The 27480-nt window shown below is 40.5% G+C and overlaps 1 protein-coding gene across 1 annotated transcript in view; it reads right to left on the bottom strand.

Annotated features, from left to right (window-relative positions):
• DCC (DCC netrin 1 receptor) overlaps positions 1-27480 on the bottom strand; it is a gene marked incomplete at both ends in the record, with an annotated part of 255054 nt that overhangs the window by 169216 nt on the left and 58358 nt on the right. Inside the window, one exon of the mRNA XM_080362678.1 lies at positions 13450-13770. Coding sequence (XP_080218804.1) covers positions 13450-13770 — 321 coding nt within the window. The remainder of the gene's footprint in view (positions 1-13449; positions 13771-27480) is intronic.

Raw genomic sequence — 27480 nt, 5'->3', positions numbered from 1 at the left:
CACTTGATTCTCAATGTCGTTTGACCCAGAACAACCACAAAAGCAAGTTGGGCCTTCTCAAAATTTTCAATTTTCCACCATTTAAATTTTACACCAAAAACTCATTTTATCCTAAACCACCATCCTACCGACCCTCTCCACTCAAGTACCAAATAACTTCATGCAACACTGAAAGAACGTTGCTATTTTCTGTCAGCTTGTAGTTATTAAATAGATATTTTGAGGCCTATCGGAGCTTTGAGCTGAGAGCGCCAAGTTCATCTCTGTTCAACGATGATTTAGGGGCTCCTGGATCCTGCAAATCACCAGAGGCCTTTTTATAAGCTGAGGGATGAAAAATATAAGTCGGAACAATTTAATTTGGAATGATAGGACTATGAAGTAGAAGGGAAATTAGATCTTCTAAGGAAAGACATTTGCTAACAGAGTCGAACAGTGAATGAGCGTCTGGCTAAGGGCCCAGCGCTTACTTTGCCTCGTAATTTTAATGGAATTTATCAAGTCCTAATGTTATGAAGACGTCAAATTGTGCTGAACTTGAGTTATCACATTTGAGACATTCACTGGACTCAAGGGCTGAGGCTTTTTCAACATGGGGATGCGGGGATGTTTTTCCTGGCGCACAGTGATGTATGTAACACATCCATGCCCTTTCCGTTCCATATCAAAATTGACTCTCAGTAAATAATAATTTATCACCCATGCATTAAATAAAATAAAACGGTGTATTTCTAAAGTCATCCTCATGAAATTACTGGGGAAGGGACTTGAACAAAAGCCCTATGGGGAGAGGCTGAGCGAGCTGGGCTTGTTTAGTCTGGAGAAGAGGAGGCTTAGAGCTGAGCTCAGCACTCTCTAGAACTACCTGAAGGGCAGTTCTAGCCAGGTGGGGCTTGGGCTCTTCTCCCAGGCAGTCAGCAATAGGACAACGGGGCTTAAACTTAAATTTAGGCTGGAGATTAGAAAGCAATTCTTTGCAGAGAGTGGTCAGGCATTGGAATGGCTGCCCAGGGAGGTGCTGGACTCACCGGCCCTGGAGGTTTTTAAACTGAGCTTGGCCATGGCGCTTAGTGCCATGATCTAGTCAATGGGCTGGAGTTGGACCAAGGCTTGGACTTGATCATCTCGGACGTCTTTCCCAACTCAGTCGATTCTGTAATTCCATATGTTTCAAATATTACTAGGAATATAATTTCAACCCAGATTTTAAAGAATACTTAGATTTAGGAATTACTGAAGCGAGTACCTGGATTCATTAACTTTCCTCCCTTAGAACGGGGAGATTTCGCACAGCAAAAACATGATTAAACTCAATAGAATAAAACTTAAGAATGAGATGCTAAAAAGATATAAAATAGAAACTAATTTCCATGTAGAAGGTGCAAGAAGATACTTCAGCCCCTCAAGCTTCTGGAGTCAATATGTTTTGCTACAAAAATTGAGAAAAGCAGCTTACGACCCAGACCGAGCAGTTATTTGATTAGTTAAGCCGGAACCAGATAAACCGAAGAACTAGAACCTGCGATTATTTATTCATTTCTTTTCCCTGGAATTTGACTTTGGGAATTCAGATAAGCCAGAAAAACGGCTTTTTTTTTCCATAGTATTTTAATTTCCGGATTAAATTTGGACCTCACACATTTTCCGAGCGGATCTTCTGGTCCTAGTTAACAATTAACAAGAGAAAGACGCATCTAATGATATTATTATCGTGCTTTTCAAGACCCTTATATTATGATATGATACTTACATTATTTAAATTATATAAGGAAACATAAATGCACATATTAAAAGGCACCATGAGTACTAATTCTCTTAGCGATCGGGTCCCAAGATGACCAAAATGTTGCTTTTTTGCCCCAAAATCCCACCCTCCGCTCTACAATTTACAGCATCACCAAGTGACAAACATTGGAAATTAAACAATGAATCTAAGATGAAAACATTCTAATATTTAGATTTAATATTTAGATTCAGGCGTAATTTTGGGAATAACGCTGGAAACCACACGAGCAGTAACGAAGAGACTTTGCTACGCAAAGCGCATCTGAGAATCACATTCATCTAATTGAAAATTAACGCGCAACCAAGCTCCAAAGTAACTGGGTATTAAAAATACTTATAAAGCGCTGTGGAAAAAACATCGTAGGGAATTTACACGTATTTCAAAGTCGAAAATGATGCAAAACAATGGGGAGAAGCTCAAGGGAAGATTTTCACCGATAAGATGGGAGAAAAATGCTGTTGAATTGGGGGAAAACAGCCAAGGAGAAGAATTTGGATGGAGAATCTGATTATATTTAGGTCCAAATTTTCTTGAAGCGATACAACAATTAGGTGGAGTATTGATAACACCCTCCAGGCATCTACTCCAATATGAACAACACGTAGCGAATGATTAACAAAAGGAAACTCAGCATCAAAACGTATTACAGATGGTTATAAGCATCTGCTTCACCTGCAAGCCTCCACTAGCCTAAGAGCTGCTGAACTAGTCATTAAAGAGATGTTAACGATTCATTAACCCTTTAAGTACGTACACGTGGAAAATTGGGATTATTCGTCGCCGGCTTTGCAGGGAGTTTGTTTCCAGTGTGATAAATCCACTCTTGCTGGTTCCAAGTAGTTGCGTTTGATCCCATTTGCCATCCAAGGGTCATTATCCCGATATTTATTTCATCCTTGCTGGCAGTTGTGATAATATTTGGGATGTCTGGAGCGCTGCCGAACTAATTCCCACCTCCCAAATCATGAAGAAATGCGCAAAGAAATGGAACTAAATAACATTAAAACATCCCAATGGCCAAGTCACAATTCGGGGGTTCTCTCCCCAACACACTGGGAGTTGATTAGCGCCTTTAATTAAACTTGACCATTAAAAACCCACCTTCCGCTCCGCGTATTTTCCACGCGTATAAAAAGCCGATTCCACGCAGCGTCGCGAAATTCTCCGAGCTCAGCAGCTTTACAAATGTTAGAGGGGCAAAGAGTTTCTTCCGACGTATCAAACAGCAAAAAGCCCTTTTTCCTGCTCGTCTTGGGATCAAAACCGTTGTTCAAAAATAGATGTATAGATTTAAACACCCCATTTGACCCTCCGGTTGGGTCGGATGCGATCAAACTAGCGCGTGCGGCGCTTTCCGCGGGTGTTTGCCTTGTTAGGATCAAATGGAGGGCAGGGGATTAACCTCAGCCTAGAGAAAGGACTAAATCCATCTAAAGTTTCTGTTAATCTTGAGGTTTAGATTCAATCTGGAGGCAGAACACTCAAAAATGATCAGCCGGGCAAATTATTTGGCCAAAGCAAAAACCATTGAATTTCATAGAGATGCTTCAACTCGAGTAACAATATTCCTGTTCAAAATGGAGATTCCTCCAATGACTGAGCTTTGGGAAGAGAAAAGCGCTCATGGAAAGCGGGATGGATGGCTGAGAAGCAGAAGCATCTTTAGGAAAGTCAAGATATCGCGTGTTTTCCCCCCAAATAAATGATTCGGTGGTGTTTGCGACAGTGAGAAGGCGCTTGAGCTCTTACAAATAGGCTTGAAAATCGCCGTTGAGTTTGACGCAGGCGAGTGGAGTGTCTGGTGTGAAACATGTTTCTCTATCTGATCGCTGCTCTTCCATATTTTAATCTGGAAAACTTCAAAACGAGCTAAGAAAGCACTAAAAAACAACCTAAAGGTTGATGCTCCGCTGTGATACAACTGGGAGCAAAATAGCCCAAGTTTGAATGGAAACGGGACGTGGATTCTTGATATCGATTGATCCACGGGATAAATGAGATGGAAGAGACCAAGTCATTTTGTTTGGCACCTTCTTGGTCATCACAGGGAAGACAAATAATGAGAAAAGGAGATTTTGTGTCCGTGCTGATAAATATTTGCAATGTATTACAGAAATTTCACCTCCCGTGATATCAACAGCATCTTAAGTTTAATGATATTAATAATACATCAATATATCAATATCCCTTTTGGATATCAAAGCTAATGAAGATTATTCTCGTTATATAATAAGTATAGAAATAGGAGGAGATTCCCCATACACAAATATATATATAGACATTATTTTTGAGGTATTTTTGTCCAAACGCCATCATTTCTTTCCCACTTTAAATTAGTCACAATTCTACTACTAAACACCATTTTTTTAAAGTAATCATCAGTATAAATTTTAATTAACTGATAAACATGGACAAGAGCAACAAGAACGACTGACCCGAGGGATAAATTAGGATTAGGGCAAACAGAGAGCAGGTTTTGTTTGGTTTTAACCTTCCAAATTAATAAGCTTGAAGCTCAGTGAAATATGAAATTGTGCAAATAGCGGCAATTATGTCGAGGTCGTTAGAAAAACCCGACAAGCTCCCAATTTCTCTCTGTTTTATCAGCATTGTAATGAGCACCAATTATTATTCTTGTTTCAACAATTAATTTTCAGGTCCGTCCATAGAAAGATTCGGCTTCGCCTCCATTGATTTCCTCTCACTACAATATTTGGGGATTTATGCAAGAAATTCATCAAGATTATAGGAAATTAGAAAAAGCTGAATATCCACGTGACTTAAACATCATAGAATCATTTGGAAAAGACTTTAAGGTCATGGAGTCTATAAATATAATTATACATAGCCCATATATAGAATAATTTCTATTTCAGGTTTTAAATAGCTTTAAAGAACTATTTTATGCACCAATAAAAATAACGTTAAGGTTGGCAAATAATTAATATATTTACATTTAGTAGAACAAGCCACACATTTAAACATGTAGCAACGCAACTAGAAATGATGTCTCAATAAGATGACAAGTTTGACCATTGTGTTCAATTAATACTTCCTGAAAACTCACAATTATGTCTATTAATGTGATAGGATAGAAGGAGATTAAAATAGACTAAAAATAATTGTCAACAAGCAACTAAATTTGCAGAAAGATCGAGACATTAGGTGCAATTTCTATAAGTCAAATACCATCTTATAGTGGTTTTTCCTTTTCCCCTTTGTTCTCAATCACTTCAACATTTCATATTCTTACAAATTACTTTTATTAAAACATCATTTCTCACTCAAAGCAACGAGTTTGCCCAATGGCGTCTCCCAACCAGAAGAACCTTTTCATTTAATTCAATAATTTATAATACATTTTTTCATATTTTATTTTATAATTGGTATTCCCACAAGTTCATCTTCCAATATAATACGTGTAGATATATCTAAATATACATATAAAACGTGTGTGTGTATATATATACATATTAATTCATGGACTTAACCACCAAATAATAAGGGGCCACAAGTCACTTCCCACCCCCAAAATGAGGAATTTTAGCAATTCCAAATGGAAGAGTTTTAGCAAGAAAAAGCATTAGTGGCCATGCCAACCATAACGCAACGGCCTTGGGGTTATTTGATTCCAGCATCAAATCAATATCTCTGCCTTGGGAGGATAAACCGGGGCAGTCCCACGTTGGCCTAGAAGATGTATCTAAGAATGGAATATTATTATTGTTTTATACTAAGTAAGATTAGAAATAGTTACGTAACGGGATGAGCCGTTAGCCACTAATGGAAAATATATATATATATAATAATATTAAAGCGGTAAACTTGCACCTACATTAAAACCCAAAGGTTGGGATAAGCGCTTGTGTCGGAGTTTGTAAAATTACACGGCGCTCCGGGGATTAGGATGGGGATCTTGTCAAAACTACTCTAGGCCCAAAGGGGAGGATTATGGTGGGGAATTGACTTGCTCCGACTGATTTTAATGCAAAATCACATTTCGGAGACAACGTTCTAATAACGCAGCCACTTCTCCTCGCGGCCTGGAGCCTTTTCCCCCCCTCGTTTGTCTGTTCCTGAGCTGATATCAGCGCTTCAATGTCATTTTTACGTCCCCTCCCATATTGCGAATAAACGCGATTTCCGCCCCGTAAACACGACTGCGCGTTTTGCACTTGATCCAGAACAGATGTAGGATGGAGAAATGCTGAACTGTACAATCATTCATCTTAAACACAGCAACAATCAGGAGAGCTGCTACGGATAGCCTGTTATTAGCCGGGTGGTTAAAATACGGATAAGAAATGGCTCGTTATTGCTTTTATAAACCCACGTGGCGTCTTCGCTTTCCCCAGGGAATATTAACCGAGCTCCTGCTCAATAGTGCACAGGGTCTCCGCTCCTACGAGGATATTTACACCAGAGTTACTCCGTCGGGTAACCCTAGAGAGAAATGCCAGGACATGAGAAAGCACAGTGTGTTCCCACTTGCCTTTTTCTTCTGGAATTGCTGCGTTTTCTGTTGTATTTATGACTATGTGTAGATTTGATTTGCACCTATTCCCAAAGTGTTGGCTCAGGTTCTTTTAATTGTGTGGGTTAGGTTCTTGAGCATTGGGTTATTTTAATTGGGTGGGTTGGGTTCTTGCACATTGGGTTCTTTTAATTCTGTGTGTTTGGTTCTTTTAATTGGATGTCTTGAGTTCTTTTAATTGGGTCGAGTTGCGTTCTTGCACCTTGGGTTGGATTCTTTCACTTTGGTATGTTGAGTTCTTGTGTGCGGGGTTGGGGTTTTTTAATTGGGTGGGTTGGGTTCTTGCACAACATTGGGTTCTTTTAATTGGGGGGGTCGGGTTCTTGCGCAACATTGGGTTCTTTTAATTGGGGGGGTCGGGTTCTTGCGCATCATTGGGTTCTTTTAATTGGGGGGGGTCGGGTTCTTGCGCATCATTGGGTTCTTTTAATTGGGGGGGGTCGGGTTCGTGCGCATCATTGGGTTCTTTTAATTGGGGGGGGTCGGGTTCTTGCGCATCATTGGGTTCTTTTAATTGGGGGGGTCGGGTTCGTGCGCATCATTGGGTTCTTTTAATTGGGGGGGGGTCGGGTTCTTGCACATCATTGGGTTGGGTTCTTTTAATTGCATGTGGTGGGTTCTTGAGCATTGAGTTGGGTTCTTTTAATTGGGTGGGTTGAGTTCTTTTAATTGGGCTCTAGTGCGTTGGGTTGGGCTCTTCCTGGCAGGGTGAACTGGGAGATAAACGGGCATTCAAATTCACATTCACATGTATCCTATAACTATTCTACTTGGACAATAACTATATTAATAAACAGAGCCCACCCAGAAGAAAAAGGCAGATTTGCTATTTGAAAAGTATTGAAAGAACAAACTGCAAAACCCAAATCCAATCCCAGAAGCCACATTCAGAAACAAAGGACGAAGACGCATCAAACTGGACACGTTCGGCTACAAATTCAGAAGAAACGTTTCAAATAGCAAAATCAACCGTTTTCCATAAGAATTTGGCCAAAGAATAGAAATATTTACTCGTTGTCTCAAAAACTAGTAAGTAAAAAGACACATTGCAATGGATATAGATTCATTTCAGTAGGGTGTAGTGGGTTCCATAAAACAAAACTCCACCAAGCAAAACACTCAACTCATTAGTTCTGGTCTAAATGTTAAGAAATAGCTTCTAGGACCAAGAAGTTGAAGGAAATCTTCATTTCACTTCAAATCAATTATTTCTAGTCTAAGCAACTGTGCAAAACAAGCAGAAACAAGTGTATTTCTCTCCAGTTCCAAATATTTGGGGTAAAATCCTCTTACATCTTGACCACTTCTCAATCTAAAGCTCAGTTATTTATTGGAATCGTTCCCTTCAACTTGTACATCAAGAGGCCCAATTATCAAGTGTGTCGTGATATAAAGGTGTCTGAGTTGGCTTTAAATGAGCTAAAGAAGACAATAAAATCAATTTAAAATACTCAATTCATTTCGATCCGGCCAAAAATGTTATTTTCCGACAGCGTGCAATATTTAGTTCTGAGCCCAACCCAGGTGAGCTCTTCGGATTCCATTAGAAACCCATGAAAATCAACGTTTATCACTCAAATGCTGATTCTCAGCGATGCTGGTGGGATTCAGAATAAAACCAGTGCCTCTTTTTACCGTCTTTTATTACTCTACAGAAAATTAAGCAACTTAACGACTTGCTCTCCACTAAATTGCTTTTCCTTCCTCAGACTTTTTGCTGTGCCCTTTGTGCTACCGCTCGTAAACACCTTCGTTTTCCCCTGTGTATTAAAACACATGCACTTCACTTCTTTTCTCCCCCTCTATATAGTGTTTAACTTCCCATCCGGCCACTTTATTGTGAATCTTATTCAAATTAAAGCAGGGCTATTATGCGAGGCACAAAAGTTCTATTTGCCTCAAATCTGCGCAGGCTTTTCTTCTTTTTGCATGAAAACAACAGCATAATAAATGCTAATCATAAGCATCTCTGCGGATTGAAAGCTTTTTGAGAGCATTTTCGCATTTACGGCTAGAAAACGCGCTTCCCGTTTCCATCCTAAAGGTTCGCGGAGCATCTCAGATTAGAGATGGGCGAGACTTCAATTCCCCGTTAGCGCTGAATTGTATCGGCTGGTAAATACGCAAGAAGAAGGTTTAAGTATTATATATTTTAGTCTGTAAACCCTGTATTCCTCCTCTATACATCATTGCATTGGGGAGGCCACCCCTGGAGTGTTGTGTTCAGTGCTGGGCCCCTCAGCTCAGGAAAGAGATTGAAGTGCTGGAGGGTCCAGAGAAGAGCAACAAGACTGGGGAAGGGACTTGAGCACAAGCCCTATGGGGAGAGGCTGAGGGAGCTGGGCTTGTTTAGTCTGGAGAAGAGGAGGCTCAGAGTTGAGCTCAGCACTCTCTAGAACTACCTGAAGGGCAGTTCTAGCCAGGTGGGGCTTGGGCTCTTCTCCCAGGCAGTCAGCAATAGGACAACGGGGCTTAAACTTAAATTTAGGCTGGAGATTAGAAAGCAATTCTTTGCAGAGAGGGTGGTCAGGCATTGGAATGGCTGCCCAGGGAGGTGCTAGACTCACCGGCCCTGGAGGTTTTTAAACTGAGCTTGGCCATGGTGCTTAGTGCCATGATTCAGTCAATGGGCTGGAGTTGGACCAAGGCTTGGACTTGCTGATCTCTTCCAACCCAGTCCATTCTGTGATTTTTAATTTGTCCAAGAGGTCGTCAAGGACAAACGAGAGGGTTTTATGAACCATAAATGCGTCTGGATTTCGAGTGCCTGAGGGCAAGAAATCATTAGAAAGGTTAAATTGGAACCCAAAGCTGCTCACAAGCTTGTTCCAAGTCAGAAAAATCAAATTAACCTCCAGAAATCCCCAAAGGTGACAACCAGAATTCATCCCACCACGTTTGCTCGACGTTTCACACTCACTTTTCACTGCGCTTTCGCCCATCCAGACGTCGGCATCAAAGCAAAACAAGATATGTTGCATTTGTATTCATGGCCACTCACCCAAAACTGGGATCAGGAGAATAACGCCGGCAAAGTAGCACTTAGATACCCCAAGAATTCGCTTATTCAGAACTTGGTCAGCGAAATGAGACAGAGAATGAGCCAAAATAACTTGGCAAAACCCACTTAAGCAAATTAAGTTGTAGAGATGACTAAGCTGTCGCTAAATAAGTATTTTAGGACCTAAAAATGCTGCTGCTGAGTGAAAAATCCAGATTTCTGAGCCGGCTTCCTCAACGCTTTGAGTTTGTGCTGCTTGAGGGAACCCAAATTCACCAAGAAGCCATATTTTCAGGCATGCAAGGAAATATGAGACAAACAGTGACATAGTCGATGGTCATTTTTCATTCAAAAGGTGTAAAAATGGGTGTCTGCCCTGAGATTTTTGCATCTCAGTTACAAGAACTTCAACAAAATCAACGTGGCTACTTTGTCCTCTAAGGATTCTATGACAAGAACCATCATTTCGCCTGTTCTAAAGTGTTGGTTTAAGTTTAAAAAGAGCTCTGAAGTGGAGGAAAAGGCAGCGACGATGGTGCAGCCGCGTCCCTCCTCAGCAGCTCCTGCCAATCGCGCATTTAATTCTCTTTATTCGCTATAAATGATGCTTAATATCCAATTCATCACTAGAAACGCGGTTCCAATAGGCAGGTTGGCGTGTTCGGGATGTGGAAGGTGAACAATTTAAGTGGCGGTTCACGCTGAACTATAGATATTATACCCAACTAACCCCAAACGACGTGATATCGAGGTTGAAATTTAAGTATCAAATTATCCGGGACTGCTCGTGGGTAAGAAAATAACACATTTCAGCTCAAGTATTTCCAAAGAAATCGCTCTTCGTTCTTCTATAAGATAAATATAGGTATGAAATCATTCATTGTTACTGGCTTTACACTCAGGAAAAAGTCCTGATTGTTTAATATATATTATAATAATTAGACATTTAGTGATAATTGCACTAAAACAGCTTCAAGATCCTCCCCATAATGTATATTATTAAATTATTTGCAAATATCTTTCAATTCTTTCTCATTGTCTCTTAAGACGCTAACGACGCCGTTGTGTATAAACCAGACATCAAACTGCAACAGCCCGATATTTAAGGTGATGATATGTTATTAATTAATACTTCGGGATTTAATTGCCTCGATTTGTCAGCAACTAAGCAGGAATTTAAGGTTTTGGTAAATCTCAGCCAAGTAACGCTGCTCAAATTAATCCATTGGTTATCATTGGCCACAGCAGCCTCGACAACACGACTTGAAAGGTACAAGAAAATCCCCCAAATTAGTTTAGAATCCCAAATAAATTATAAATCAAAGCATTTCTTTTCAAGATTCGACCATTATACCCCAAAAATCCCACGTGATAAAGGGCAAAGTGATGACACTGAGGATTAATTACTAAGCTATATATATATATATATATATGTACACATATGTATCTTATTTGCTTCCTTTCCTGGAAGAGAAACACGGCTGATCATCTCCAGATCAATTTTTAGGCGTCCAAAATAAACATGGCAAGTAGCATTATCATTTTCTCCACTATTTCTATCCCAGTTTATAAATTAACATTAAATAGTTTAAAAGCTGTTGTGATTTGGAACCTAAAGAGGGAGGAAAATTGAGTCGGAATTTGGTTGAGTTGTTATAAATCAAGATAATTTCTGCACGTGGTTTTCTTCCTTTATAAAAAAGAAAGGGATCATATATAAGAAATATTTACTTCATCCAATACAATATTTCCTACGTTTTAGTACAACTTTGCTGCATTTATCCCCTATTATATTAAAAGTGACACCTCCTTTTGTCACCAAATTGTTCCATTTCACTATTAGCTCATTAAATTCCAAAATACTGGTAGCATCTAATACTATATTTCGGCATTTCTCAGCCATTCTGTGTCCACTCCAATGCACCTTTTAGAATCCCACCAAAATTCCCTCTCATTTAATCCAGGACTAAATCAGTAGCAACGCACCCATGCACAGAATAAACTGTTGAACATATATATAGTTTAAGGACTACAAATATATTGAAAAAAATCTAATTTTAAGATACTTTGATGTCCAAACGCTGCTTTTGTGACTCAATTTACTGACACACATCCCACGTTGACGACTGATGGAATATTGATCTATTAACATATATAGAATGGATATAAGCTGCTTCTATAATCTCCAGCCATCTACTACTGGTGATCACCAAGACATTGGTCTCAATGGATCTAATGGAGCTTATTTATTCTTTAGTTGGGATCTTAAAACCAGTATATTTTGATTTTAAGAGACCAATATCCTTGCAGTGACCCCAAATCGTGTGTTTGACCGTTCCCTTTGAGCGACCACTCTATTGAGCGTTAACGCTTCAAAAAACGCAACGAAATCCCATTTATTGCTATAAAATACCCGCGTTCCTTACGCGTGGCGGTGGTTGGGAATTTTAACCTCCGAAACCATAAATGTTGATGGATTCTATGTCACCAAACAGCGCAGCGAGGGCTTAAAATGTTGGGAAAACCTGTAGTTAAAAACGACGCCGCCCAAGATTCTGTTTAATTGAGTGAATTAAGCTCTTCCCAAAGAGCTTCCCAAAGCTCTTCCCAAATTAAGCTCCCGATCGTTCCATCAACATCTTGCGCGAGTCAAATCTTGCGCAGAACAAGAGATGAAGCGAAATCACACCATTAATTCCATATTCTGCTGACGGCACAATCGCACAAACCACCATCGGCTCCTTTGGGCGAGAGCGTCGGGTTGCCCAAAAAATGACGTTTAGCAGCAAATAACGCACGAGAAAGACCCGGTTTTTGAGTGTTATAATATTAAACATCTCTCCCTCTCTCATTGCTCTGCACAAGGAGGATTTTGACTGAGCGTCGGGAGGTTTATTTGCTTTGCCGAGCAGCGATTAACACAACATAGCGGAGCGCGAGACCTTCAATTCTCCTTTGCCCCCTTGTCCTTTTCTCCGCCGTGTTTCCATCTGCCAGCGCCTTAAGTCAATGATGTTCTGCCAATAGCGACTCCCGCAACAAAATAACATGACGGAAATTCTGCTCGCTCAGGAATACGCGTCCTCCCGAGAGCAAAATACCACGGCACCTTGAAGAATTTGCCCGTTTTAAGCGTTCTACGCCTTATATTGCGCCTTATAATATGAACCATTTTCATGCAATCCCAAAAAAGTAAAGAAAAAACCCCTTAATATTCAAACAAATATCCACTATTTCAATCTCAGCATTTCACTGTCTTTCCTATTAAAGAATCTTGAGCGGTTCTTCCAGTTTTACGGACAAATTGGTCTTGAATGAGCAAGTTTCCCCCACCCCAAAGTTGCGACCATTGGGACCCATCACAAAAACACAGCAATTCCTACCAAAAATCCTCCAAATTACAGAGCTGGGCTGATTAAAAGCTGTAGAGCTACCGGATTGAACTTCAGTCTTATTTTGCCTTCTTAAATAATGACAATAACGACATTTATTCTTAATTCTAGCGCATTCTAATTGGTATTAAGTACCAAACGTTTGGGGTTAATTTATACCTTTTATTTGAAGGATTTCCAACTGCTTTTTTGGCCCCAATAATTCGGTTATTAAGGACTCGCTACATCCTTCCACAGAATCAAGGAGATCACTTTAAAGCTTCAGACCTACATCTAATACAAAGGCATTTAGTAATTCAATAAGACGCTACACGATGGGAAAGGAATTTGTGTTTCTTGTGCTGTGTCCCCTCAAAAACGCTTTGAATGAAATACAAAGATGCTGCCGGTTCCAGGGAGCTACAAAAAGTGTTTTTCTTCATGAAAAAAGTGCATAAACCATAAAAAAATTCATAAATTCCAGCCCTACAGAAGTTTGGCGCTTTTTTTTGTGTGCGATCGTCAATTCATCTGCAAAGTTAATTCCCAACGTCAACCACTTCGTGTTGTGAAGACAATAAATACGTGGCAACAAAGAGGCGATTAGACGGATTTAAACAAGAATAATACCTTGTCAAGAAGAAATTACTGTAGGAATGTCATATTGAGCTTCGTTTCTTTTGAAGAGCAGGTGTTAAAGCAGCGTCTTGCAAATAATAGTTGTAAAGATTAAAAATAGAGGAGTGTTTCTGCCTACCTGCTACCGTGATCTTGGCCGCCCGGCTGATGATGGCTCCGACGCCTTCCAGAGACGCTTCGCACTGGTACAAACCCTCGTCGGGTTTGTGGTGCCGCGAGTGGACGATGTTCTCGATCAAGAGGGAGCCGTTGGCCAACTGTTGCCTCCTCTCGTCCACCGCCAGGTTTAAGAAGACGGCGTCTTTCTTCCACTTGATGACGGGGGCTCCTCGGTCGGATTCGGCCGCGCAGGCCAGCAGGACGTTGCCCCCGCGCGCGGTGACGGCGTCCGAAGGCTCCGCCAAGAACCTCAACGACGTGAAGGTCTTGAGCTGTGAACCTGAAATGGCAAAATCATGAAACATGGAGTAAATACTGGTTGGACTTCTCTATGGAAGAAGAAATAGACTCTGTTAGATTGAGAAATTCAATATAAGCACCATAGATAGAGCTGGCAAATTTGATAAGAAATTAAGCTACCAAAAATATCATCTTCCACCTCACCAGAACAACATCCTCCTCGCTACCGACCAGTACAGCCACCAATCTCCAACAAGAAGAGAGAAAAACCACATGAGCACGTCACGGAATCACAGATTGGTTGGGTTGGAAGGGACCTCTGGACATCATCTGGTCCGACCCTTGAGCTAAAGGAGGTTGCACAAGGATGTGCTTTGGACGTCTCCAAAGAAGGAGACTCTACCATGTCACTGGGCAGCCTTTATAGAGACATTTTCAAGACTTAGTCTAGACTTTCTACATGTCTTTTGTATAGAGAAGGGGCAAGGAAGGTGTTGAAGACCCCAGATGTCCACCTGCTGCAAGAACATGGGCCAAGCTCTTCCCATTCCACCAATTAACCTCGTTTAGTTTGGTAAATCAGACCAGAAAGGCGGAGGGAGAAGCTTTCCGAGCAGAGCTACGCTAGGAATAGCAAAATCACTCTAATCGTAGAATCCTTGTGGTTGGAAAGACCTTGAAGGTCGAGTCCAACCATTAACTCAACCAAGTTGACCACTAAACCACATCCCTAAGAACCAAAGGGCACAACAATAAGAGTGTTGAACCAGGAAATTTCAGCTCCTGGAGAAGATAAGTGACCATTAAATAAGCCCCTAAGCCCAATTTCTAGATTATTCCTTCTCATAATTTGCCTCAAAAAATGTTCATTATGGTTTCTTACTATTGGAAAATCTTCCCGGGGGTAAAATTGAAGAATTCTGTATTCATTGGATACTCGTTAAGAACAGGATATACACGTATAACACACCCCAAACCAAACTTCAGCCTTAAAGACATTGCAAACAATGCAACTTAATTCTTAATGCTGCATTTCCTTCCAGGCCTAAGAGTTTTAAAGCATTTCCCCCGATCCCTTTTCTCCTCTGTGGGATTTATCCTGTTTAAAAACGTCGGGATGTGAGACAATGACAAAGCTCTTTAATATCCCGCGTTACACTCGGTGTCTTGTAAACGGCCGCGACCGTCAAATCTGTTTTCCCATTTTTACAAGCGGGGTAGGAGACTCATTTTAAACCGGGGATGCTAAAGCTCCAATTTCATCCTTATTGCAGTAGCTCAAGTGAAACAGAAGGCGAGGAGGGAAGAAAAATACACAAGGAGAAATAAAAGCTCTTGTAAAACTCGCTGTAAAACACCCGTGTTCTACAATTCCAAGTTTTGCTTTTAGTGTGAGCGGCTCCCTCTGTTTATTCAGCACTTTTGCTCATGCTTTTAAGTTTTAATCAGCATTTACTTGCAAACCCTTAGAGCTCCGAGACGTTGAACGGCGACGGTGATTTGGGGTTGTTCACATTTAGGCTGAGCCTTGATTTCCGTTTGCAAAAACCAACGGACACCCAGTGTTTCATACTTGGTTATAATTCCTACGTATCTTAGAACATCCTTGAAGCTCCCTCAGGACACCTTGTTTCTATGTTCTTTGCATCTCACAGCCTTGAAAATTCAGAATAAGAGAGGAAAGCGCTGTTACATTTGTTGCAATAAATATATTTATTGCCGTTTACGCGCAGCGCCGTAAATTTACAAATTAAATAATAATTAAAATAGATTTAAAGGGAATTAAGAGTCACACAAACCCGATGGGTCCGGCGCGACGTAATGTTTCCTTTTCCCTCAAGTGCAGCACAAGGACAGATTTATGAGATCTCAGGCTTAACTAGGAGCGGTGTAAAGATGAAACGAGCTCCGGCGCTAAGCTGCCGTGTCAGCGATTCCGAGCACATCAAGCGCCGGCGGATCTGAAGCTCCGAGGTCAAGGAGAGCGCCCTCGGCAATAATCACACGTCCTTTCGCTAAATCAAGGAGAAAATAGCAAGGTAAAGCCCCCGGCCTCGGGCCCTCGCTGCTTCAGCGACCTCGCGCCACCACCCGCTCCGTGATATGGGCACAAAACCAACGGGCTCCGCGCCCCGACGTGCAACTTCAAGGTTACGGCGCTCCGAAAATTAACATTTAAAAGATGATCTCTTGATGTGCTTCTTCATCAGGCCCTTGCTTTGAATCCTCTGCCTTTTGCACTATAATGTTCTTTGCCTTCATGTTCTGCATCACTTGCTTCCATTATAGAGAGGGAAGAGATGGCACAGTCGCAATAAGGCCACCCTGGGGCTTTCTTCTTTTTATTTATTTCAAATAAACATTAAGAAATAAGACTTTTGGCACACAGACCCTTGGAAACCGGTGATGACACAAATATCCCCCGGTCGCGCTGAAATTCGGTGGCGGAGCAATGGAGCCGAACTAAGGCTGTTACGATGAAGTGGATTTATGGGCACACATACTAAGACCCTGAGTCAAACGGCTTAATATCCAGACTAATAAACATTTATTTACACACAAGAGTGTGGGATATGGAAGCATCGTTCAATTTTTTAATATAAAAATGAATATATACGTTTTATCAGGACTTTAGCATGAGGTTCCAACTCACCACGGTGCTGTCGCAGGTTTCTGGGCTGTAGTAGAAGTCCTTGTAACAATTCCATTCTAATGCCTCAATATTCCATGAATCACTAAGAACACGTAGTGACTGATTTTTACTTCAAAGCTTCAGTTTGATAAAAATCCCTGATAAAAATGAGGGGTTTAGGTGGTTTATTATTAAAACGGAGCCCACTGCTCATCCCCCAAGTGTTCAAAGCATCAATCCAAACAACTTTTGCTGAGTTTGACGAGCAACACTTAGAAAAAGGGCTTGATCCAGGCCTAGGCCGAGACCATGCAGCAGATCCATCATTTCTGACCCGCTTTTATGTGTAAAATCACATAAAACCAAGAAATTAAACCTTTATCAGGCAGAACAAGGCGAGTTTGAGGAGTAGTTTGGTTCCTCTAAAAAGGTGTCAGGCCTAGGTAGGCCTGGCTTAAAACCCTATGAGCGATTCTCATTGTCAAATGTGAGCCAAGTCGTTTTAACGAACAAAACCGAGTCTCCCCAATGACAAATCTTGGAGTTTACACCGCTTCTTGTAGCTTATTAATTGCTTTAAATCACAAATTCATGGGAATAAATCCAGATGATCTAATTACCTCGGAATGAAACTCCTGCTTCAAAATTTCCAGAATGTTTTAATTATATTAACAGAAAATAGGATTATTTGCTGGGTTTCCTCCCTTTTCCTCACAAAACCAGTAACCTGCATCCGCTACTGGTCACATAGGAGATCCATAAAAACAGAGCAAAGATCCAGCATTTTACCTACAGATTGACGCACGGCATGATTGGAGCTTTCCATATTTTCCTTATATTACATTTAATGTATTTTTTGATATTAAAGAAACATAAGAACACATTAAATAAGCCAGCGCTGAATCTAAGCCAAGCAGAAAAAGCCTAAAAGGGGACAGTTGAGTGGAATAGAAAAGGCCCCAAAATAAGACGTGAACCAATAGAATAAATACATATGCTTAGGGGAAAGGGCAAGGACATGGAAATGTATGGAAAGGAGAAATAAAAGCAAAGAATAAAGCAGAGGTTGAAAAGATCAAGAGTTAAAACCTCAAAAGAACAAATCGGTTGGTGAAAAGGGAGGCCGAGCTTATCGAGACGTGACACAACAGACACAAACCCGTCGCCGGGTGGGATTTAAATCGGGCATGCGACACCAAAAACCACTCGGAAAATTACGAAGAAAGTAATAAACAGCCCTTATGTTAATGTTTTGTTGGTTCTATTTGATGTGTTTGCACTCGCGGACGAGCGGGACCGATCTGGCACCCTAAGTAAGGCAGATAAGCTCAAGTTGAAACCCCTATATCTTTAATTATCGCGTCCTCTCCACCCGCATTTACAAACCACAGAAAGACTGTTTTGCCTTCACTCCTTCAAATTCAAATCCTCCCACTGCTGTTTAGCAAAAGCCTCTTGGGAGCAAGCGAATGGGCTTCATTAAAGAAACAAACTGCGGGGCTGCCATAATGTATGGGAATGTTAAAGAAACAAATGGGGACTTTGCTGCAGAGCCCAGTGGGCCGCGTGCCCTGAATGCATCACTTCAGCTTCCCCAAAAGCCCAGAGAATTAAGAGATATATAAAGAAACAGGCTAATCTGAGCGTAATCTAAGCCATAAACCATCCGCCAGCAACGGATGTGGCTGAGGAGCAAACTGCTCCATCGCGCTCCCTTAATGCATCGGGAAAAATAACCCACTCCATTTGCTTCATAATAAATCACAGTTGACATGTTTGACTTTAAGTCTGTGTCTGTCTCCAAAAAACATATATATATATACATACATACATATATATATATATACACACATACATACAAGGACAATGGATTTGTTTCCAATTGTGCACCTTAGAATTTAAACATGACCAAATATCCCTTATTTTTCATTATTCCATCAGGCATCGTTTTTGTTTCACAACGACTAAAAGTGGCTGGTTTAGTGATCAAGTCAAATATATTATCAATCGGATTTTGATGATGGATAATAATGATAAATTAATCTGCATCCATAAAGAATCTGCACCTATACTATAAAATCTGCATTGTGACATGATGAGCTTTTCCCCATAATCATCATAATTATAAGGCCGGCTTTTGCGGCAGATCAATACTCCGAATATATTCATAAAGACCCAATGATACAGTATTAAATACCATTATATTATGGGCTGTTTCAAAGAGATGGACACAACCGCAAATTGAAATGACTTGGAAATTTAGTCCGTCTTTTTGAAACCCATTTTATTTCCAATAGAGCTTACTGGGACAAGGTCAGTTTAAGATCCAAAGCTGGCGTAGAGTTCATTATTTTTTAGTTGTAAACTTGTTTTCTGCATGAGAAAAACTCAGTTAAATAGATCTGTGGAGACTTCCAAAAGCTTCGAGCGCAAAATCCAGTCCCTCTTATTAAAATGTTGTGCAATAATAGTCATTTCCACTCAATTCTAGAAGCGGAGCGAGGAAATCCAAAGCACCGGTGGCCCATCGGCGCTTCCTCGCGATAAATGAAGTTATTCTGAAGAGTTGGCCAAGCTGCGCAAGGAGCGGCCCCGCGGCGCATTACTCACTTCAACGACTTTCCAAATTGAAAAACGGCTACGATTGCAAATCCGGAGCCGGCGCTACGCGGGAATCCGTTGGAAATCATTGCCGATGTGAATACGGCCATACGGCTCCGTGCCTGTTGATGAGCAAAAACCACTCGGGTGGATAATTCTGTGCAGATGGGGCAGCAGCTCCGGGGCCTTTTGCCAAGGCCAGGCCTACACGTGGCCACTCAAACTCAACTCCTTTGCATTGCAAATCTTTCTGCGATTAAAAAATAAAAAGATAGATATACTAAAAGTATTTACATCCCTAAGGTTGGATTCAGATTTCACACAATGTTGGGGATTGAAGGGACTGTGCCCCATTGACCACGACTCTCCGGCTTCTTCCCTTCAGCCAGCTCACCCTCCACCTCACTATTTATATTGTATTTGGATGTCTGACATATTTCTCTATTTGAGGAATATCAAACATCAAGGTTGTGTTTGGCAGGTTTGGGAGTGATTTTTCTCTTATTTGTTTAAATAACAAACAAGCCGAGGTTTGTAAACCAAAACCACCAAATAAAACCACTCCAGCACACATAATGAAGAGAAAACTCAGACAACATCTCCCAAAGGTTTTTGGCCCAAGGTTCAAGCCAAAAGGCGCAGGCTGGGGAGGTGAAGCCACATTGGGATGGATGGTCTGTGTCCTCCAGGTTAAACCACACGCTGCCAAATGGCTCCAAATAAAGCCCCGCAGCCTAAAAGAACATCAAAATGTTTAAAATACAAATATATAGTGTTTCCTATGTCTCCGCTCACGTCTCTGATTCATCTTTCCTTTAGGTGGGTACATTGACTTGTGCACAAAGTGTCACTCCAACCCTATGCAAAAGGATTTCTCTACCACAGATTAGAAAGCCTTTTCATTTGTATCATGTTATAAACTAGTCTTTTTATAATATCATAAACTAGACTATTTATAATGTTATAAACTAGACTATTTATAATATCATAAATTAGACTTGAAGAACATAACAACCAAACGTACCCATTACCAACAACATCCAGCGTCCGCCTCCCCTCAAACTCAACCCCGTCCTGCTTGTTTTACTTAACGCTACAATTTCTCCCCGTATTTCTGCGGCCGTTAAGGCTTTTTGACAGGTTTCTGCGTCCTGTTTGCTTGCTCTGACAAATCCTGGCTCCACAACACCCACGTTGGCGCATCCAAACCACCCCAAGCAGGCAGGTTGTATTTAACACTTGGGTGCCATCCCCCCGATTCGCTCCGGGCAACCGTTCAATTTGGGGAATTAAAAAGGACCAAAACTCAAGCCTTGAGCGACAGGAGAAGCACAAGGAGAAGGAAACGTTGGCGGAGATAGCGGTAAAGTCATGAAAAACGCAATTGCAAGCGTAGAAAGGATGGGGGGGAGACCCCAGCCATCATTTCATAACCTTCGCCATTGGGAGCAGCTGCTTTGAAATGCTAATTCATCGCACAGGGCCCCATTGTAGCAGGCGCCGGGTTGGACACAAGACCGACTTTATGCACCAAAAACCCTCTAGAAATTCGCTGTATTCCGGAGCTACAACCACCACCCTCCCTGCCTTGAATACCAATAACCCTCGGGGCGCCCGTCACCCCACGTGTCTTTTCTCTGGCTGAAATAACCCCCGTTTATTAAATAACTATAATAAAAGATGGTTTGGTTGGCTGGGAATTGCTGCCGCTCCACCTCCACAAAGCTGGTGTAACCAGGAATGATGTTTTTCTAGGTTAAAATCACCAAAAATGAGAATATTCAATTGAGGAGAAGCTGCCAAGAGCCGCAAGGCCGCAACTTCTTGTTTATACTAACCACGTTAATTAATGAAATTAAAGCCCTTTGCTCTGCTTGCTATAGGTGCACGCTTTAAATATCCCATTCGACGTGTTGGTTCGGCATGTTTAATGGTAAAAAATAGTAATACAGAAACTTGAAGCTATTAGAACAACACGTAACGTCACTCGCTGCGTGAAGAAATAAAGGTGAGGATCGAGCACTTTCATTTCAATTCCTGACATTTGTGTGGAGAAACAGCATTTGGTGATTTCAGTGAGGTACTAAAGGGGCTTTTCACTCCCAAATGGGCCATTTCTACCAATTATACCAATTAATTAGGAAAAAGGAAAGGAATAGAGGTGCGTCTTGGATGCGTCTCCTGGTTTCCCTCTAGTTAAATGCTTATACGGGGTTTTTTTAGAATAACATGCTATAGATCATAAAGAACAGAGTGTGGCCTTTGATATTTCACTGGTGGCTCCTCTGAATAACCAGACGCTGAATTAAAAGCAAGAGCCGCGTTATCTGAGACATTATCTGCTCAAAACCACTAAATCCCATCACAAAGTGACTATCGGCTTAGACACTAAAGCCCATTCCGAGCTTAAAACTTCATATATATTGTGTATATATGTATATATATGTGTAAGAGCAGCTAATAGTAATGCAGGTTATACATTTTTATGAAGTGTTGATAAACTCAATAATAAAACTACATTAATACGCAGTGAATTGTTAATTACGCAACACAATTATAAGTCATTTGTTTGCTTTTAATCACGCTGAGTAATTGGCTCCCTCGCTACCAACTGATGCATTTCTCATTCGTTAGAGAAGCGCTTTGCATATTATATATGGGCGGTGAAGTTTTAAACGCTTGGTCAGAACCAGGTAGATTCTTGTCTTTGATATCAGAGCAAATAGGTGCAAAATCATCCCCTTATAAATGTGTAAGATATAAAAATAAAGGCGGTGATACTGCCCTGATGTTTGATTATCACTCAGATTGCCATCCTTCTATTTCTAGAATCTTCTGTATTAACCCTGCTCTCCTCCTCGAAAATAATACAATATCAATACAGAAAATACTACAATATCAATAGATATATTTGATTTATATGGTAAGAACAAATAAGCTTGAAGTTCACGCCTTCCTTTCTCCCCACTTTTTAGCCTCTTTAAATACCAAACTTAGCGAAATAAATGCAAAAATATATCTAAATGATGCTGCTATAATGACAAGTAGCGCTTCGAAATAGAAAAGCATCATATAGACAAGAACTTTTAATGATTTTTAAATACAACAGATCTGAAAACAGCCTTTGCATTTTCTATGAAAAACAGAAGCAAAGGTCACTGAATTAATAATAAATACGAAATAAAACACAGTCTTTTTTTCTTCCTTTTATACCCTTTCAAATGGGAAAGTCTTGTGCAAAATCATTAGCACAATTTGGAGTCAAACCTGATTCAGCTTTATGAGCAAAGTACTAAATACACTGTTAACATGGACGAACTTCAAATTCCAAATTGGATCTGGCAGAGAAAATGGAGCTTGACACCCAGGGCCCTCCCGCCAGGGCCTTGTCCGACTACAACCACTAATAATACTAATAATATTAATAATATTAATAAAATACACAAACCCACAGGTGCTTTAGAGCCTGTAGATACCCCACAACATCATCTCTTGAAGAGGAATTTTAAATTATAATGGAAGAACTGGACAGAGCTCTAAATATCGCTCGAAACTTACAGATATATCCTCAATTTGGAACCGCATCCCCATGGCTTTTAAACCCAAGTTTTGCATCTTCTGGGGAGTGTTTAGTCATGATATTCGTTTTAAAAAGGAGAAATTTGATAAGAAAAAGAAAAGAGCCCAGTTGAGTTTAATTAATATGTTTACTTAAAGATTTTGAGCTTAATTTGCTCAGACGCCGCACTTGAGTAACAAACCCTAGCAAAGGTAACGTATGGAAAATATAAGCCAGGTGTAAAACAGCAGCCAAAATACATTCAATATTAAAAAATTAAATTTAAAGCATGTTAGATTTAATAAAAAATACAATATTCACTCACAGGGAGGCAGTTTTTAGGGGGAAAAGGCCAAATTCAGACCATTCCGGGTGACGCTCGTGGTTGGGTTGAGCGTCTTCCAACTTGTTTACTCCACTCCTTGTGGCAAATGGAATAAATTCTGCTTAAGCAAAGTTATTAGATACAAGAATGGAAGCTAAAAACAATCATCATCATCTGCTTTATGCCGTAAATTAATGAAAGCTCTCAGAGCATAAGGACATTGCATTAGTTAGGTGAACTCAGTCATTTCTGATTCAGATGGGGATATAAGTCTGACCTAAGATGGTACCACTTAATAGCCTAAAAATATAGATACTAGAGGAGGAAATTACCAGCAATCAACAACCAGACGTTAGGAGGCAGAAGGAATATAAGCAAAAATGGTAGAGAAAAGCAATTTGGTTCTTTAAGAAACCGGAGGCCAAAGCAAAATTGAGTGTTCTTGCAATGCTTGGCAATAAAAATCGGTCCCGTTGGATTCAAATCCTAATATCCTGATACCACTTCCTACACAAGTTACACAGGATGGCTCGTTCCTTTCATCTTTGTGAGCATTTTGATACTACTAATTAAACAAGACTTGATCAGGAACTAACTGGCACTAAGGAAGAACCGCCATCAATGGCCGCTTCCCAACTTCTGCTCACAGAACGCTGGACAGACTCGGGATATATTATTATATTCATCTATAAAAGCCATAAAGAGGTTTGGAGGTTGATTTTCATTTTCAAGGGTATTTTTTAGCATCATTTAAGGAGAAATACGTTCGACATAACTACAATAGAAACACGTTGCTTTGCACACACCAGAAACTTCATTTCCTTATCAATTACACCCCATTTTCCCCACCCCATCACCTCATTGATTCCTCCTCAGTCTACCAATAATCCACTTTCCTACCAAACCTGTAGCACATTTTGCTCAGGACATTTGCTCCTCCACCAAATTTGGCCAAAATTAGCCATTATCTTGAAAAATGAGTGGAAAGGAGAAAGATTTGTAGACAGACAAGAGTGAAGTTCAACTCAATATTTTAATGTTTAGCCAGGTTTGGATATCAAGCCCATCATGAGATGAAAACTCCACCAGTTGTCCAACCACATTTTGACTCTGTTAATGGGAACGTTGTATCTTATCTCAAGGAACCTACACCCAGTTCTCTCTAAAACTCTCAAAAAGATCACAGCCTAAATTTAGCCTAAGATTAAATACACATTTTTCCCTTCTTTTCTATGAACAGAACACGTTTTGCACTGAAGATGTGAGCCCAGAGCATCTACTTACGGACATTGGGGAGTAACGTTATAACATAAATCCAAAAATACGTTGCCCAAGCAACAATACATTGTTGACTTATTCATTATTTAATCTTACAACAAGGCCTAAATGTTCTCAGGGCGTTTGACACTACGATTCTTCAGGAAATTAATTTGTCTCGTTAAACACAAGATCAGCTTTGATCTCAGCAAAATCGTTGGCGACGAAGACTCTGCCATCATCCAATTAGGTAGAACGTTAATTACGATTGTGTATTAAGTATTTGAACCCACCTCCTCCAGAGGACGTATTACAAAGATCTAAGTGTTTAATTTTTAACTCAATCCATTGTGTTGCCATTAATTAGAGTTCCTTGCAAATTTTGGCGGGCAATGAGTCATTGATCAGAGAGTGATTTTGGTTGGAAAAGCCCCTCAAGATCATTGAGTCCAACCATTAACCCAACGTTGGCACTGATTTCTATTATATATTGGGCTGAATTTGGAAACCAACTTTGCTGTGAATTTAAGTGACATTATATTAGATTTATAGGGACCTTTGGTTACGCTCGGGCAAAGTCTCAGCTCCTTTTGACTTGATATAAGTGGCAAATCAAATAACATAGAAGTCTCCTAAATTATAATCTTCAAAACACCAACATTGTTGAATATTCGGTTTCTAACACCAGGTATCACTTTTGCATATATAGGGATTTAACGTGCGACATGAAACAGCTCAGACACGGATCCAAAAGGAACATAACGCCAAGTGTTGGCCAACAGAAAAAGGGGATCAGCTCTTCCATGGATTCAAGTTGACGCTAATTAGGATCTTAAAATAATTACATGGAGCTCTATCGTCCGTACCTGTACATTCTCCATCGATCCGCTCTCCACACATATGTTATATCATGTTAGAATAAATCACTCTCGGATTAAGAATCGCCAACTCCTGGATGACTTCCAGATTCTTTCACGCACATCTGCTCCACACATTAATAAATGTACAGACACCAGCGCCGCACAATTCAGCACTATTTCCATATTCTGTAGAATTAATTATATGTAATTAAACATAATATCATTACGTTTGTGTTCTCGGAGGCAAGTATTTTAATTGCTGCCATGTCAACAAATTCCTTTCTCCATCTCGACTCTAGATCAAAAACCAGCTTGGTGAAAATCCCACCACGCTCACCAGAATTAGTTAAATTACTATAGAACGACAAGGAAATATCCCAATTCATCAGCATCTTTATATAGGTTTTCCCCTCGCCGACGAGCGCGTCGCTACAGATATTGATGGTTTTCCGCGTTCCGTGGCAGAGTCCCAGGTACCGTCCTACCCGCCAACCTCTCCCGCGCCGCAATGTAATTAAATTAATTAGCGCCGAGTGCTGAGAGAGCAGCTGCTCGGTGGCCGCTGCCTCATTGATTTATGGCCGGATCTTCGCGCGGCGAGCGCGTTGGGTTGTTCGCCGTTTGCGTGATGAAGATCCGTGCGGCTCGACTTCGCCAGCACTTAACCTAATGGTTTATGCCATAGATCACGGGGAAAAACAGCCATGAAGAGGTGCAAGATCCCAGTGTTGTTCTAGTTGGACTGATTTATGAGGTAGTTATCTAATAAAAAGCCCTCACCAGCTTTCGCATGACCGCAAAAATGTTGTATATTATGACCCCAACCTCCTTTGTTTAATGGATAACTTGGATTTTGCAGCCATCAATTCCTCACAACACCCCGTTCTCCTTCACTGTTAACTCCACATTTCTTCATCTACAACGTCCTAGAAAATAGAGTTTGCATTTTGCTGATACCTTCATATTTCAAGTTTTGCTTTAGTTGGGACAACTTGATCAAGAGTCAACGTCTCAACCACATTTTTCCTCCTCGGGTTGGCACCGTAAGTAGATTCACGGCTACACGCTAATCTGATTTTATTGGCTTTAATCCAATGGTAATATTCTGATTTCAACAGCATAAAACTGGAACGAGGGACCAAGTCAACCTACTGAGAAACCAAGAAATCTTGCAGCTCATCCAGCAGCACCAGGTTTAATACAACCCTACGCTACACGTTATTAAATTAATTCTATTACAAAGAGAATCTAAAGTCAGCAGTGGGAGCAAATAAGTTATTACATTAATGAGTTATTTAATAACAATTGACCTTTCTTATTTGAGAAGCACAGTCAATCAGTGTAACAGATGTAATAGCGGAGTCTGATCCCATCTGTACCGGTAAAGCAAAGAAAGTAAAGAGATTTATTCCAGATTTAAGTCTGATTCGCATCTATATCGTCTTCCTTGAAGGTAACTAAACTACCATATTTCTTAGCTCTCTAATATTAATTATAACACCTAAAAGAGTTTTCAGAATAGTTTTATGAATACAAATCCGACAAAAATCTTCCAAAACAACAAGGGTCATTTGAGAGGAATCGCTGTTGCTAAGAGACCATAATGATCAAGAATTAACAGAAAATCTCTTGTTATTTAAAAAAATCAATTCAGATATGTACAAGGAACATACTTGCGTAACAAGGACTGAATGACGCACGTAGGACCAGGTTTAAATCCGAAGCAGAGGGAAAAATTGAGAGGTATCATCAACCACAAGCAGGTATTTGTGTACTCAACGTCTCCTCCTCCGTCAGACAAAATATCACAGTATGTTTGGGATTGGAAGGGACCTCAAAAGATCATCTGGTCCAATCCCCGCATTGAGCAGGAACGCCCGGGTGAGGTCGCACAGGAACATGTCCAGGTGGGTTTTGAATGTCTCCAGAGAAGAAGACCCAGCTGATTCTGTGAGGGTTGAATCCTGGAGCTGGTTCAACAAGAATATACACTAAAAATGGCTTTTTGTTAAGGGCACAAGGCAAAGGTTCAACCAGTGTGAGCTTCAATTCCACTACACAGCACCGAAAATTCAGTCGCACACGGAGGATTTAAGCCTGGCGCGTTGGTATTTATGGTATATCTCAGAATAAACCACATTGGCGGGTTCATTTTCACCGGCGCTCAGCGGCAGAACTGAAATCTCCATCCGATTGGATTTTAATTAGAATGGAAAATATCCCAGTATCCTCCAAACCAACACAAGGTCCTGATGGAAGAACTAAAACTGCATTTTTATGGCACCCTCGTCTTTCTATTTTAGTAAAAACCCTCAGTATAATTTCTCCTTTAATCCCAATAAGAGAAGAGGTGGAGAAAACGTTGCTAACGGGCAACTGGTTTGGGGAGAATATTTAATATATCCCCGGGTACGCATCCATCATCTTAGTGCTCTAAGGATGCAAATTGTGCGGAAACACACGTAAAAATTTGCTTATGAAACCATGAGGGGTTTGAACCAGTGAAAGATTTGTCA

The sequence above is a fragment of the Nesoenas mayeri genome (assembly GCF_963082525.1).
Source record: "Nesoenas mayeri genome assembly, chromosome: Z".
Lineage (NCBI taxonomy): Eukaryota > Metazoa > Chordata > Aves > Columbiformes > Columbidae > Nesoenas > Nesoenas mayeri.
This window is presented reverse-complemented; position numbering and strand designations above follow the sequence as displayed.